General features: G+C 39.5%; 1 protein-coding gene across 6 annotated transcripts in view; it reads right to left on the bottom strand.

Moving 5' to 3' along the window:
- CADM1 (cell adhesion molecule 1) overlaps window positions 1-13,519 on the bottom strand; it is a 317,399-nt gene that overhangs the window by 58,649 nt on the left and 245,231 nt on the right. For all 6 annotated transcript variants that reach the window (XM_058545174.1, XM_058545177.1, XM_058545178.1 and 3 more), the window contains exons 2-3: window positions 7,794-7,940; window positions 6,098-6,250 (exon numbers count right to left, since the gene is read on the bottom strand). In XM_058545174.1, coding sequence (XP_058401157.1) covers window positions 6,098-6,250; window positions 7,794-7,940 — 300 coding nt within the window. The remainder of the gene's footprint in view (window positions 1-6,097; window positions 6,251-7,793; window positions 7,941-13,519) is intronic.

Here is a 13,519-nt window from a genome sequence, read left to right as displayed (position 1 = left end):
CTCAAGACTAAGCTTCTTGAAATAAAAATCAGTAAGAATACTGAATTCAGCAGAGTGAATCTAAGAATGTGTGCCCTGACCACCACGAATGAGCACAGACAGTTCTGAGACTTATGATTAATAAGTTTCTCAACTCAGAAGAGAAACAAGAAATTAAATATGTATAAACATGCCATCCTGATGATCAAGTTGAATAATAAATCTCTGATACCGCTTCAATAAATTATGGGATTAAACCACGTATTTGGGATTTCCAACTGTTCTAGTCCAATGGGAAAATTCTGCCCACAGGAACACTGGTACACTGAATTAAAGCAGTTGAAAATTCCTATAGAGAACGATGGAAAAGTAAAAGTCAAATGATTTGTTGCATATGTTCCTCAGCAAGATAATGTGTGGTGGTGGTGGGGTGTGTGTGTAACTATTAGACCAAAAGCAGGCCTTTTCTTTGTTCTCTGTGTAAAAGAAAAATAACACATTTGCTCAAGTGGACATGTTTCTAAAGTGATATGGCCCAAATGAGTAGTTAAACATAGCAAAGAAGTGGCCTCGCTCACATTTTAAGGAAAAATAAGCACAAAGAGAGATAGTCTAACAACCAATTTGGAGTTGCACATCTGCTAGCATTTTAAGAGACACAGAAAGGCAGTGACAGAAGTAAATGGGATGACTATAGCGAGCCATTTCCTCAACATAGTTATCCTTGCTAGATGGCAATCAGCTGGGTTATAGATTTTCGTTATACATACCTAGATAGTTGACAGGGAATACACAGAGAGACTAGATGTTTAGGACCAACAAATACTACTGAATTCTGAGTGCAGTATAATAGAAATACTGAAAAAAATGCTACAGTTGGAGTAAATGTCAAAGATTGTCCAAGTCTAAAGAAAATAAGATCTTGGTGAGCTATGAGGAACAAAATAAGAGGTGATAAAAAGGAAACAACTTAGGAGTCAAGGACCTAGGAATATCCTCCCCACAAATGTAGGAATGCAAGTCAAACAATCATAATTTCTTTCAAGGTCCAGGCAAAAATAAAAAGAGTGATGATGGTAACTTCTGATGTTGATACACAATGATTCCCAATGAGAATGTAATTAAGTAATGCAATTGATGCGATACTACTCAATTTAAGGAAACTCAAATTGATCATGGAAGGTGGCTCTCTTAAGATACAGCAAAGAGGGCAAATAGCTAAAGCTACTGTAATACACAAAGCTCCCTTTCCTGGAAAATACTATAGAATGGAGCAGATCAGATTCCAGCTTGCAGGTATAACTTTGGGAGGAAAGCCTTGATGGTCACTCTGTGGTAACCTGGGAATCTTCTTGATGGGAACAGATCCAGAAGCTGTTAAACGTTCCAGCATATATCACTGCCAAGTCTCAATGGCATTTAGCCTTAAACGTAGTGTTTGTCAGATATTTGTTTTCTGTGTGTTCCTGGGTATCTCTCCCTCATGCTCTCCTTTTTTATGCTGAACCCGAAGATACCCTGGCTCTCCTCATCAAGGCTTCTTGTAATCTCCACCAGCTGTTCATCTTCATGGTATTTCTTAGTGAAGGAAGAATTTATTCTCCCCAAAAGATGGAGATGGTCACAAAGATGATGGCATGTTCTTTCTACATTATCAGTAATGTCTGTGGTTCAAAGTTAGGAAATGCCAAGAGGTAGGTATAAATAAGGCCAGTGGAAAATTTACCAATGTCTCTTAGATTTTGTTTGGGGTTGAGCGTGTGACTGGCAGCAAATAGGTACCTGGATTACCTATTGTTTGGTATCATCCATGTTAATTCCTCCTCTATTGCAACAGATACATTGTAAGGCTCCCTAACCTTTCAGAGTGATTTCTGTAGTTCCTAGGATTATCTTCCTGAAGAGCTGACATCATCTTTATCTTTTTTTTTTTTCTTTGTGAGGGAGCTCAGCCCTGAGCTAGCATCTGATGCTGATCCTCCTCTTTTTTGCCGAGGAAGATTGGCCCTGAGCTAACTTCTGTGCCCATCTTCCTCTACTTTATATGGGACACCGCCACAGCATGGTGTGACAAGCGGTGCGTCCGTGCGCGCCCGGGATCTGAACCTGTGAACCCGGGCCGCCGAAGCGGAGTGCGCACACTTAACCGCTTGCGCCCCAGGGCCGGCCCGGACATCATCTTTATCTTGATGGCTAAGGTAAACGTGGAAAACTTCAAAAGTCTGGAAAATATGACCAGGGTAGAAAAATAAAGGATTTGTTTATTGTTGAGAAGAGCATCCTAACAAATAGTTGAATGATTTTTTCCAAGTCTATAAATAGTCTTCTTAAGACTGTGACTAGGGGCCGGCCTGGCGGCGCAGCGGTTAAGTGCACATGCTCCACTGGCGGACCGGGGTTCGCAGGTTTGGATCCTGGGTGGGCAATGATGCACCGCTTGTTAAACCATGCTGTGGCGGCGTCTCATATAAAGTAGAGGAAGATGGGCATGGATGTTAGTTCAGGGCTAATCTTCCTCAAGAAAAAAGCGGAGGATTGGCGTGGGATGTTAGATCAGGCTAGCCATCCTCGCAAAAAAAAAAAAAAAAAAAAAAAAAAAGCAACACTATTTACATAAGCACCAAAACAAAATTAAATACTAAAATAAAGAAATAAATAAATCAAAAAAAAACAAAAAGACTGTGAGTAGTATTTCTGATCTTTACTAGGATTAGAAGAAGAAACAGTCAAGTACAGTGGGAGTTGTTTGGTTTACAAATATAAAATAAAATCTGATAATGTGAGTCATAATGGTTTATTGATATCAGTTTTTTGTTGTTGTTTAGAGCAAGACAGCTTTGGAAAATATAAATGGGGTGGTTTAAGTCTATCTTTCTGAAAAAAGAGGGTTGGACAAGACAATCTTTGAGTTTGTTTTGGTCTATTAATTCTACCCTGTTTTCCCTTTGACTTCATCAAGTCTACTCTGATATAAAAGAGGTTAGTAAAGTATAAAAATCCATTTACAATAAAAATGAATTAAAATTGCTACTAACCAGAGAATATACTTATACATGGTCCACTAAACAGACACATTTAGTAAAAACTCCCTGCAGCCATTAATGAAAAAAACCAAAGATATATCTAAGGAGGTGTATATAGATGAAAACCTGAATGAGAATCACATATAGGGAAACACCGGAAAACAGCAGAGAAATGTCAAGGTTCTTCTTAGCGAAACTCAAGTCTATAAGAGTGCTAATTATAAACATTACGCCTACAACATTTAAAAAAAATCAGCAGTATCAAGATGAGTCATGTTAATTACAACAAAAGAAGAGCCTTAAAGCTGATCAGTACGTGAAATCTCATTCTAAGACCCTTTAAAATAATTAGGCTCTCCTGTTCCTGGAATCTTCAGAGTGAACACTAATCTTAGAAGGACAGGACTGTAATAATATTAGCTACTATTATCAGTAACTATATTAGTCTTAAAGCAGTGTGTTCTCTTTCTTGTTTAACTCCTCTCACGAATAGTAGTATAAAGAGAGGCCTACACTGTGATCTGGAGAAAGAAACGAACTCATCACAAGTGGAAGCAGTGAATATCCTAAAAGGCACCCAAATGCATGCAAAATATCATAGGAGAGTGTTCAGTTTTTACATGGATAAGATAATAAACATAATAGTAACTAACAAAATACCCATCTCGAAGTCTTATAATTATACTGAAATTTTTGCTGAATGCTTCAAACAACTATTAGACACATGCATTAAAATGAGCATCTTCAACCTATCAAGAAGTTTGACAGCTGTGTAAGTATATATAGAGCTTTTTGAGAGAATCATAGATAGAAACGAAGATGCTAATATATCATTCTTCACTCATTATAATATCTGAAAACTCTAAACCTTAGGGAAAAGGTTTGAATGTATGAGTATCAGTGGAAATTGTCAGATTTTGGAATATGAAAGACTCAAACATTGATGACAACAATTTTACTCCATCAAGGAATCCTAGAGTAAATTCAACGGAAAGAATGTTAAATGAATGCATAATATCTGCAAAAAGAGCATTTACCGGTATTACTTTCAAGTATATTTAAGTTAATGCTTCTATACAATAGAAGCAGGAACCTATTACTTCTAGAATAATCAGACCTCCAAAAGGATTACAGGCATAAATGCCTCTCAGAAGTCTGGTGCTGGCATGCTGACTCCCAAGCACTGGGTGTATTCAGTCAAACCGGCCCAATCCAGTGGGTCTGAGAACAAATGTACCAGACAGCAGAAACCGACAGGTAGTAACTGCTTGCCAATGCCCGGATATACTCCTGAAAACAAAAGATGTGAATCTTCAGGGAAAAAATCTTGAAACAGCAGCATTCAGGATTTTATTGAAAGCAACCTAGACTAGAAGACTCAAGGTTGTGAGACAGAACAGTAAGGTCTGTTTCAAAGTCTGATCCTTGATTCTCACCATGTGCTTTGTAACCTGGGCAAGATGGCTCACCTCTGTTGTTATCATTTCTTTCTGTGAAATAAAGATATTCACACTTAAAGGTACATGTAGTGAAACCTTCTGAAAATTCAAAACGCTGTAAGTATATTCCACTTTATTGCTGTCACTTTTGTGGAAATGCCATAAACAATGGTGGGTTGATGGGGAGATGGTCAGTTATGCAGCTAATGACTTACTCCCATAGGCCAACAGTGTTTTCAAATACTTCTCCACAAGTAGATAGACAGAAAACTTCAAATGCATGCTTGTGATTTTGGTACATCTGCAAAATACTAAAATAGTCATCCCAGCAAAACCTTTCATGCTTATTATTTCTGCAGGTCTAATACTGATTAAAGCCACAATTAGAGACAAACATGTACACCTGAAAGCCATCTATCACTAAACACAGACCACATGAGAAATTGTACCGCCAGACTTGAAACATGACTTTCTAAAATCAGTATTCCTCCTATCAAGAACATATATGTAGGTGTTAGGGATATGTTTTAGTTTAATGAATAAAAAAATATTTTCCCTTTTACAGCTGTGTTTAAATAAAGTAATGAGATAGAAGCTCAATATGTACATCCATAAATACATACATGTTCACACAAAGCAAAAACGTCCTTCATATTTATCTTTCCTCTTTAATCTTCCTATCATTACACCAAAAAGCTGCAGTCTGCCGCCTCAAATAGACCTTGATTCATCATCTCCCCAAAGGTGTAAATCAGAGATCTTGCCTCACGCCATAGTGTACGTCCTTGAAAACTCAGTTTCAAAAATCTAGATCCGCTGGTGTTATGCAGTGGGGTATATGTTTGTCTAAAAGGTAACTAATTCAGACCACCTTCAATACAGGAATATCTGCTGACTATATCAAAATAGACATGGAAACCTGGCTATTGGGATTTTGCTGAAAGTCACAACCTGGGGATCATAAGTGAAGACATTCAACTCCTGAGAGGGGTACCTAGCAGGCTATCAACAGTCCTTGCTTATCATCAGCCTTCTCTTCCCAGAAGCTCTTAATTCTTTTACATCCAATGGTTGCAATTTGTGGCAAAGTATGTGTTCATGGGGTATGATTGTTACAGCATAATGTAGAGTATAAGCAATAAACAAGGCAATAAGTAAAGCCAAAGAAAAGATCAACACTATTAAGCAAGGATGTAACTCAGAAGGAAAAATCATTAAGCAGATTTCATAACGGAGTCTGCCACAGGGTACAGATGTAGTAGCCCGTCTCCCTCTCTCCTGCACAGAAAGGAAAAAAAATCCCAGTAGTTAGAAACGATGACATTTCACATGGTGAGTGATTCATTTGAAGGCTCTAAATTCTCTTGATCTTTGCTTCTGAAGCTTTGGTGGGGGTGGGGGTAGAGGGGCAGCGGGGGGGGGGGGGGGGGTTGAAACCCAAGAGCAGGTGGAATCTATAAAGACTGCTGATTGCCATTCCTTAGAGTGTTTGGTAAAATAGGCTATTTTTAAAATTCAGCAAGATGGGTGGTGATTCTTCCTAAAATGAGTTTGAACAGTAAAATTTACCATTAACCTTTTCCTTGCGGCTGGAAGCCATCTGGTAGTAAGAGCCATCCCACTCCGTTCCCAGGACAAGCCCACACCCATTCTTACCCAGGACTGTGATTGTGGTGTAACTTTCCTGTGGGGGATCAGTGTAGAGCTGGCAGAAGTATCTTCCTTCATCAGAAATTGAGACATTTGTCAACGACACTTTGAGTTCACTGCTAGAAAAATTCAGCAACTGAAACCTGCTGTCCTTCAAAGCTGTGAAACAAAACACAGAGTTAGTGATAGTGAGAAAGATGACGGACAGTCTACTTTCCCTACGTAGGTGAGGAAGAAGTCAGGTAGCTAGAAAGGCAGCCACAGGGTAGAAAAATTGAGTCTTTCTGCACCTGTTGGGTACTTTGTGCTTTCTGAATTACTATTTTGGGCTTCTGCAATGACTCCATGTAGACAAATAACTCTCCCCAAAAGGACACTCACACATTTCTCTCTCTCTCTCTCTCTCTCTCTCTCTCTCTCACACACACACACTTTGCCACAATTCCAAGTGCTGTCAGTTTTCAGCCCTTACTCATAAATTGTTTTAGGTTTTCTATCGGAGATAGGCAAAACAAAAACGGAGGACAGCGGTGGCCCTGAGTCCCCTTTGGGCACTGAAAGTTCAGGGAGTAGGGCCCATAGGCTTTTAAATTGTCTCTCAAAATCTGAGGTCTTAAAAAAATAGTGGTTCCAAATTATGAAAGAAATAAAAAAATCATTGCTAGTAATTTCAAAAGCAAAATGAAAATCATTTTTAAAAACTTCATAGCAAAATAGTCCTATTTAACTTGGATGCATCTTTGTATTTGATATTATTTGGTATGATTTGAGGTGGAGCTGCCAAAAGTCCAGGAGGCGGGGCCTACAGAGGCCTTAGACCGCCCTGCAGTTTTCTAACCACATTCAGCTTCACAGCATGAAACTGAGTAGGCATGAAGCGGGAAATCACAGTCACCTCAAAAGTAGTGTAGATAGGCTTTTTATTTATTTTAATTATTCCCTTTTAAAGTCCTTATATTGATTTTGGCAAAGGCTAGATAGCTTCTCTCCTTTTACCCTCCTTCATCCTCTGAAATGTTCCTTAGATTTATCAACTCTCTCTACAGATCATGAATGTTCTGAGGTGTTGGGGAGAATGGGGACAAACAGATGGGAAAGGACATGCTTGACAGCTGCTTTGGTTAGGCACCAATGTTTTCAAATAACAATTTTTAAAAGACCTTATTTCTGCTCTTGCCAAGCCATGACACCCATTTGAACCGTTTTCTATGATACACAATTAAGTTTTGATTATTGGCTTTTGTGATATTACATTTGGAAAGATTTCAGCACGTGGACACCTCCAAATACCAGAGGCTAAGGCGACACGAGATTTGGTTTTGTCTTTATAAGCACAGATTATCTTGGAAACTTCAATCTTCAAACCAAACAGATTACCTTTCAGAATGCTATATTTTCCTTGCCTTACCCTATTTGAGTTGTTTGTGTCAGCTAAGTATTTGGGACTCAATTGCAATTCACCTTGAATTACTACAATGAATTCCTATTGCAAAGTAAGACTGCCTTACTTTTAAAAGGGACCATTCAAGGTTTCTATTAAGCAGAAAGATTATGATTGCATGTCTCTTCTTCCCTCTGAAGAATTGACTAAACTTTAAGCATCTAACATTAAATTAAAAAAAGGAGGCCTTGGCAATCTCTTTATCAAGACAACATGGAGGAAAAAGAGTTGCCATCTAACACTACAGAGATGGAAACTTACGCCTGAAGTCCCTGAAATAAATGGTCTGCCTGTTGGGATTCAGTAGTTGAATCACAGAGTCGTCACTCTTATTGACTTGGCAGCTGATGGTTGCAACTTCTCCCTCGATCACTGTCACGTCTTTCGTAAACAAATTCTGTCCATCACCTTTAAAAAAGGAGAAAAAAAGGTCAGGAAAAAAATTCCCATCAATTAAAATTTGGTTATCAATTAAATTTGGAATTAGAATCAATTGATTTGGAGTCAGTTAAAATGAGAAATAAGAAGCGTATTAGAAAACGGACACCAGTAGCAACATTTGGTATGGTTCACATAACTTTCTCCATAGTCCACAAAACGAGTCTATTAATCCAAGATATGTAGGGGCAAAATAGAACTAAGCCTGGAATTGACATGCTTTCAAAAGTTGTGATCCTAAAGTTCCAGCCTCCACTATTTTGTACTAGCTGAGCAGTCTGTTGGAGAGACAGGGAAAGGTCAGAGTACTGGCTTTTGAGAGAAGCTGCAGCTCTCACAAATGGAGTAGGGGAGATATGTATACTCAACCTCAGCTCACATGCCCTTGAGCTAAGCTATTTGGGCACCTCACAGAAAACTCAAGGGGCCACTTAATGGAAGTAGGTGGGAGGGCTCAGTAAACAATCTCGTCTTGTTAGTGGATGTGGACATTCCTAATGTAGAGGCAGTTCAGTTATTTACTGTGTGGGAGTGAGCACCTACCCGACAGATGACTCTTTCCTGGAAAGGCTTACAGTTCAGTTTGTTACTCTGCTCTCAGAAACTCACACCTACGTGACTCACCCCAAGTCCCAGGCAGTCCTGAACCATGCCCTTTCTGCAGACCACCCTGTTTCTAGACATTTAGAAAATCTCTTTCAGAACATGCCAAGAAGTCAAGGCTTTCAGATCCACTGATATAAGGCTTATCTCCAGATCTGTTCTAGTTTGTTGCTTCTGAGCTTAGCGACAGCAGCCAGGGCCCCTCATAAATGTCCTAACTGATCCAAGACACAGGTAGGAGGCAAGGAGAGTTCAATTCAAAAGCAAAAGATGAAGCAATTGTTGAATGTCTAATTCTGCACCTGGCATAGCAGGGGAGACAGAAGTACACGACATTGTCCCAGCCTTTAAGAAGCTGCAATATGGGTGGAAACTGATGTCTAATCTCCAGTTACAGAACAAAAAGTATAGTATAGGCAACAGGTGTAATGGTCAATCAGGAGAGGGAAGAGAGAGATTATTTTTTAGCTGCCTGATTTCAGGTAAATTATTCAAAGTCGTGAGCCAGTTTCCCATTTGCAAAATGGGGATAGCAATTAAAACCTATCTCATAGAGCTGCTGGGAGGACTAAGAAAGATAATAAACATAAAGCGTTTAGCAGCACGTCAAGCTTCTCATAAAACTGAATAAATGGTAGCTGCTACCATCATCAACACCATCAGTTCTCTAGATGTCATCCAAACATTTATTAAGCAACTATTATGTGTTGGGAGTAGTGTGGATACAAGAATGAAGGCTCACTGTCCCTCTCAAGGAGCTCCCTATGTAATTATACATCAACTCAGCGTGGCTTATTCACTCCCTAAAAAAACTGTGTCACATTAAGAAACAAAGGTCGAGATAAATACTCTTCTAAAAAAAAAAAAGAGCCAGCATAAACAGAGATGCAATTAGAGTAAATGGAGGATTTCCACCTGCTATCATAGTTCTGCTGAAGGATCCTTTTTTGGCAGGACACAGTGGGAAGTATGTGAAGGGGTGTCTAAGATGGCTTTAGGCCAAATCCACCTAGAAATAGACCAGCCTCTGGTAGAGGATTAGAAAAAAGGAAACCTGAGGGATAAGGAAAAAATTATTAGAGCCACAGATAAACAAAAATTCTTGGTGCTCGAGGAGCAAACCAAAATGAAACCTGCCCTTGAGATCTCTGACCCAGGGAATTAACCCGAGTGCAAGAACGCAGGCCCACAGGGCTTGTAGAGTGAAAGGGCAAATGTTCCCCGGCTTGATCAAGCAGTGAAAGCTTAGTGGGCTGCACGGTGTTACAGGATCACAACAAACGGAAAAAGTGATCAGAAAAATCGAAGGGATGCTTATTTTTCCCTCAGTGGATTACTGTGACAAACACAGAATTCAGAACCCAGCTGGAGGGAGCAGTTTATTCCCAGATTTGAGGGAAAAACCAGGAAAAGGGAATTCCTGCCAAGCAAGCCAGCTTTTCAAGGTGGTTTTGCTGGCCCTGGTAAAAGTATGTACAGAAAGGACAATACCCTTATCTCCTCAGGGTAACCCAATCTAGTAAGAAAATTAAGGAAAAATTAAACTGCACGATTCAAAGGCTGTAATTGTCTCAAGCCATGGGACTTGCCTCGAGGAGATTAGAATACCAAACGGGGTCTACCAGTTGTGGGAGAGATTTCCTCTATCTACAGGAAGTTTATTAGCAAAACAAATAAGAATCTTCAATTTATAAAAGGAACATATGGAAAGGCTACCTGGTAATAGCCTTTAATCCCTTCCACATAAACCAAAGCCTTCTAGATCCTGACTACTATCTTGCAGCTACTGGGACTTAAAGCCAGTTGCAATTCAATTATGCTCTAATGGAATAGTTTCTGTGGAAATAACTATACACTTTAATTTTAGTCTTTACTCGGAATCCTAGTATAATCTGAGTAGCACATATATTCATATTAACGCTTTAAAACCCTCGCACAGCAGATGGGAGCAGAGAGGAGTTGACCATGATTTTGTGTTTTAAGCAATGAAGGTAATAAAACAGAATCGGAGAGTTTTTGTTCGTTTGTTTCTTAAAAAAGTCTAAACATTCTTAATTATTTCTTATAATTAAGTAATATAAAGACCAGATCACTTTAATGTGTCACTACTGAGTAAATCGTTCAGGTAAAATTTTTGCCATCTGCCAATTTTTGCCCTTGCTGTGCTCTGGCATATGATGTGCTCTGCAAATCCATGGTGGTATCACCACCATTACCGTTTTATTTTTTTCAAATTGCTAAGGCCAACCTAAAATCCAGTGTCTCAGAAAGCGACAATTCCTAGCTATGTTAACATGGTTACAATACTAATGCTAAAAAATTATAAGTGATGATGAAATATTTTGCTGAAAGATATCACAGTGCCTTGGCTGATGGTGGCGGCCCAAGGATGTCATTCTGTAAAAATCACCAATCAATTATATGGGTCAGCTGGACAGCAGTTATATTAGAGAGCTCCATACTTCAAGGCACCATAAGATGGCTGCAATGGAATAATAATGACCTATTTATTTGAGGCAAAGAAAGTGAATGACAGTGATGAAAATATGATATGTATGTCAGTACTCTTAACTGCCTGAAGCCTTTATGTAAAAATAATTTCTGCTCACATCCTCAAATATTTCTTCCAAACAGAAGGGTGTAGTGTGACTTGATAAATTTCCCCTTGAAATAGATATCATGACAATTAGGTTGTTACAAAACACAGTTTGATGTGTAGCAGAAGGACGCAAACAGGTAACTTTGGTGCCTTTCTTAAATAATCCGTTTAAAAAACCTTTGCCAATTTCCTAAAACTCAACTAGCAGATATACTGTCAAGGCAGAAACAGCACATGTTCTGGGCTAAAGAAATCAAGTAGGTACAATATACCGTAGCCATTAAATAAAGCTGTTAACAGCAAGGTAATTTATTTTAAGTGTGGAACAATGTCTGACGTGTATGGACATTTTTGACTGCTAATTAGTATACAGGGGCGATGTTTAGGAGACAGAATCAAACTGGATTTCAATTTATACCAGCAACTGTATTCCCTATACCTTTCCTATTTGCCCCACAATTTCTAAAAATAAAAAATTCTGCCATTGGAGAGGCCCATTCACTTACAGGCAGGTCCCCCATAGTAAACTAGAAACTGCTAGACCTTCATTATAAGGAAGAGAAAGCATATTATCTAAAAAAAGATATTTTCATGATTAGTAATGACCACTTCAGCCGAGCTGGTTAGGGCTGGAGCTGGGTGGGGGGGCAGTTGGCTCATAAACTCCCTATTAATTCAATTTTCAATTAACTTAACTCACGGATTCTTTTCTAAAACCTCATTTTGTTGTAAACTCTATTTAAACGGTTATTACACAAAACACTACCATCGATTGGAATCTATTCGATCAACAATACGGCCACCTGAAGGGGGCGAGGGGGTTGAGTCTTAAGGGAAGAACCTGAAAGGGGAACCAGCATTTTCACACACAGGCGAGTGGGGAAGGGAACAGACACTCATCCAGTGCTGGTTGCTTTGCATACTTTTCCCTCTCAAACACCTGGAGTTTTCAACATCCCCACTTTAAAGATTAAGAACCTGTTGACGCAGAGAAATTTAAATAAGTTGCCTAATGTAATTCAGCTAAGTGGCCGAGCTGGTGTTTGAACCCAGTTCTGTTAGCTTCTCCAGCCCATACAGTTTGTACTTGCTAACCAGCCAACATCAGGATTTGTTGCCAAGGCTCTGGTGGCTCTGCCTTGGAAAATTTACTTGTTTTTAAAGAGGGTTATTTCCCTATGAGCAACTTCTGATTTTTTTTATTTCCATAATTTATCCAGAACACAATTACACACTTCAAGATGAGAGAGGAACCGTCCTGAATGTAAAACACCTTGTTTACCACTGCTGCCTCCTTTCAGCTCTCAGCACACTTTGCCCCCAGAGAACGCCTTTATTACCAGTGCATGGCCGGCACTTGCCAGCACAGAGCGCGCTCGCCCCCGCTGCCTGGCTGTTAATAAATAAAGCACTTTATTTACACCGGGGGAGTCTCTTCAGTCAAGTCTATAATAAAAGGGCAAGTCATAGTTAGAACAGAATTCGGTCTATACTATGGCAACTATGTAAACTCTTACTCACACCGAAGAGCACTGACGACTACGACTCTTAACTGGGAAGACAGTTTGCCCAGAGAGAGAGCAAATAAAGGCCCCTGACCTACTCCTTCAGGAGCAAAATCATATTAGAGAAACCTTTTTTTTTCCTCTGCTGTATGGAAGACTGAATCTGACATTAAATCAGCATAGTCAGGTTGTCTAAATGGGCAAAAGTTGAACCAAAAATACAGATTGTCCAAAAAAAAAAAAATCATCCAGCCAATGATCAATGCACTCAATTTTAAAATCCACTACAGTTCCTGAAATTTTACATGAATTAAAGGCTCAGGATTAATTTTTCCCTCCAAGAGGTATCTAAGTTTAGATTTTCCAAAGAAGCAAAAAACTTGCATGTTTTTGGAAACCTTATTTTCTACTGGTGTGAGAGCCCTCTGTGCCTTAAAGCTTCAAATGGCTTTGCTTTTCATTTCTGTTGGATATCCTTTTTTTTTTTTTTTTTTTGGTGAGGAAGATTAGCCCTGAGCTAACATATGTGCCAAGCTTCCTCTATTTTGTATGTGGGTCGCTGCGTCAGCATGGCTGACAAGTGGTGTTATGAGTGGTGTAGGTCCCTGCCCAGGATCAGGGCCTGCGAACCTGAGCCACACCCGTGAACCCAGGCAGCCGAAGTGGAGTACACCAAACTTAACCACTATGCCATGGGTCTGGCCCCTGATGGATCCCATTTTTACAACCATGTTAGTTATGTACCCCAACTTGAAAGAACAACCCCTACCCCTGCCCAAATAAAACCATCACCAACAGAGGCACTGCAATTCCTGCTAACGCTTCTGAGGGCTAGCACAGAA

This window comes from Diceros bicornis, chromosome 7, assembly GCF_020826845.1.
Source record: "Diceros bicornis minor isolate mBicDic1 chromosome 7, mDicBic1.mat.cur, whole genome shotgun sequence".
In the NCBI taxonomy this organism is placed as follows: Eukaryota; Metazoa; Chordata; class Mammalia; order Perissodactyla; family Rhinocerotidae; genus Diceros; species Diceros bicornis.
This window is presented reverse-complemented; position numbering and strand designations above follow the sequence as displayed.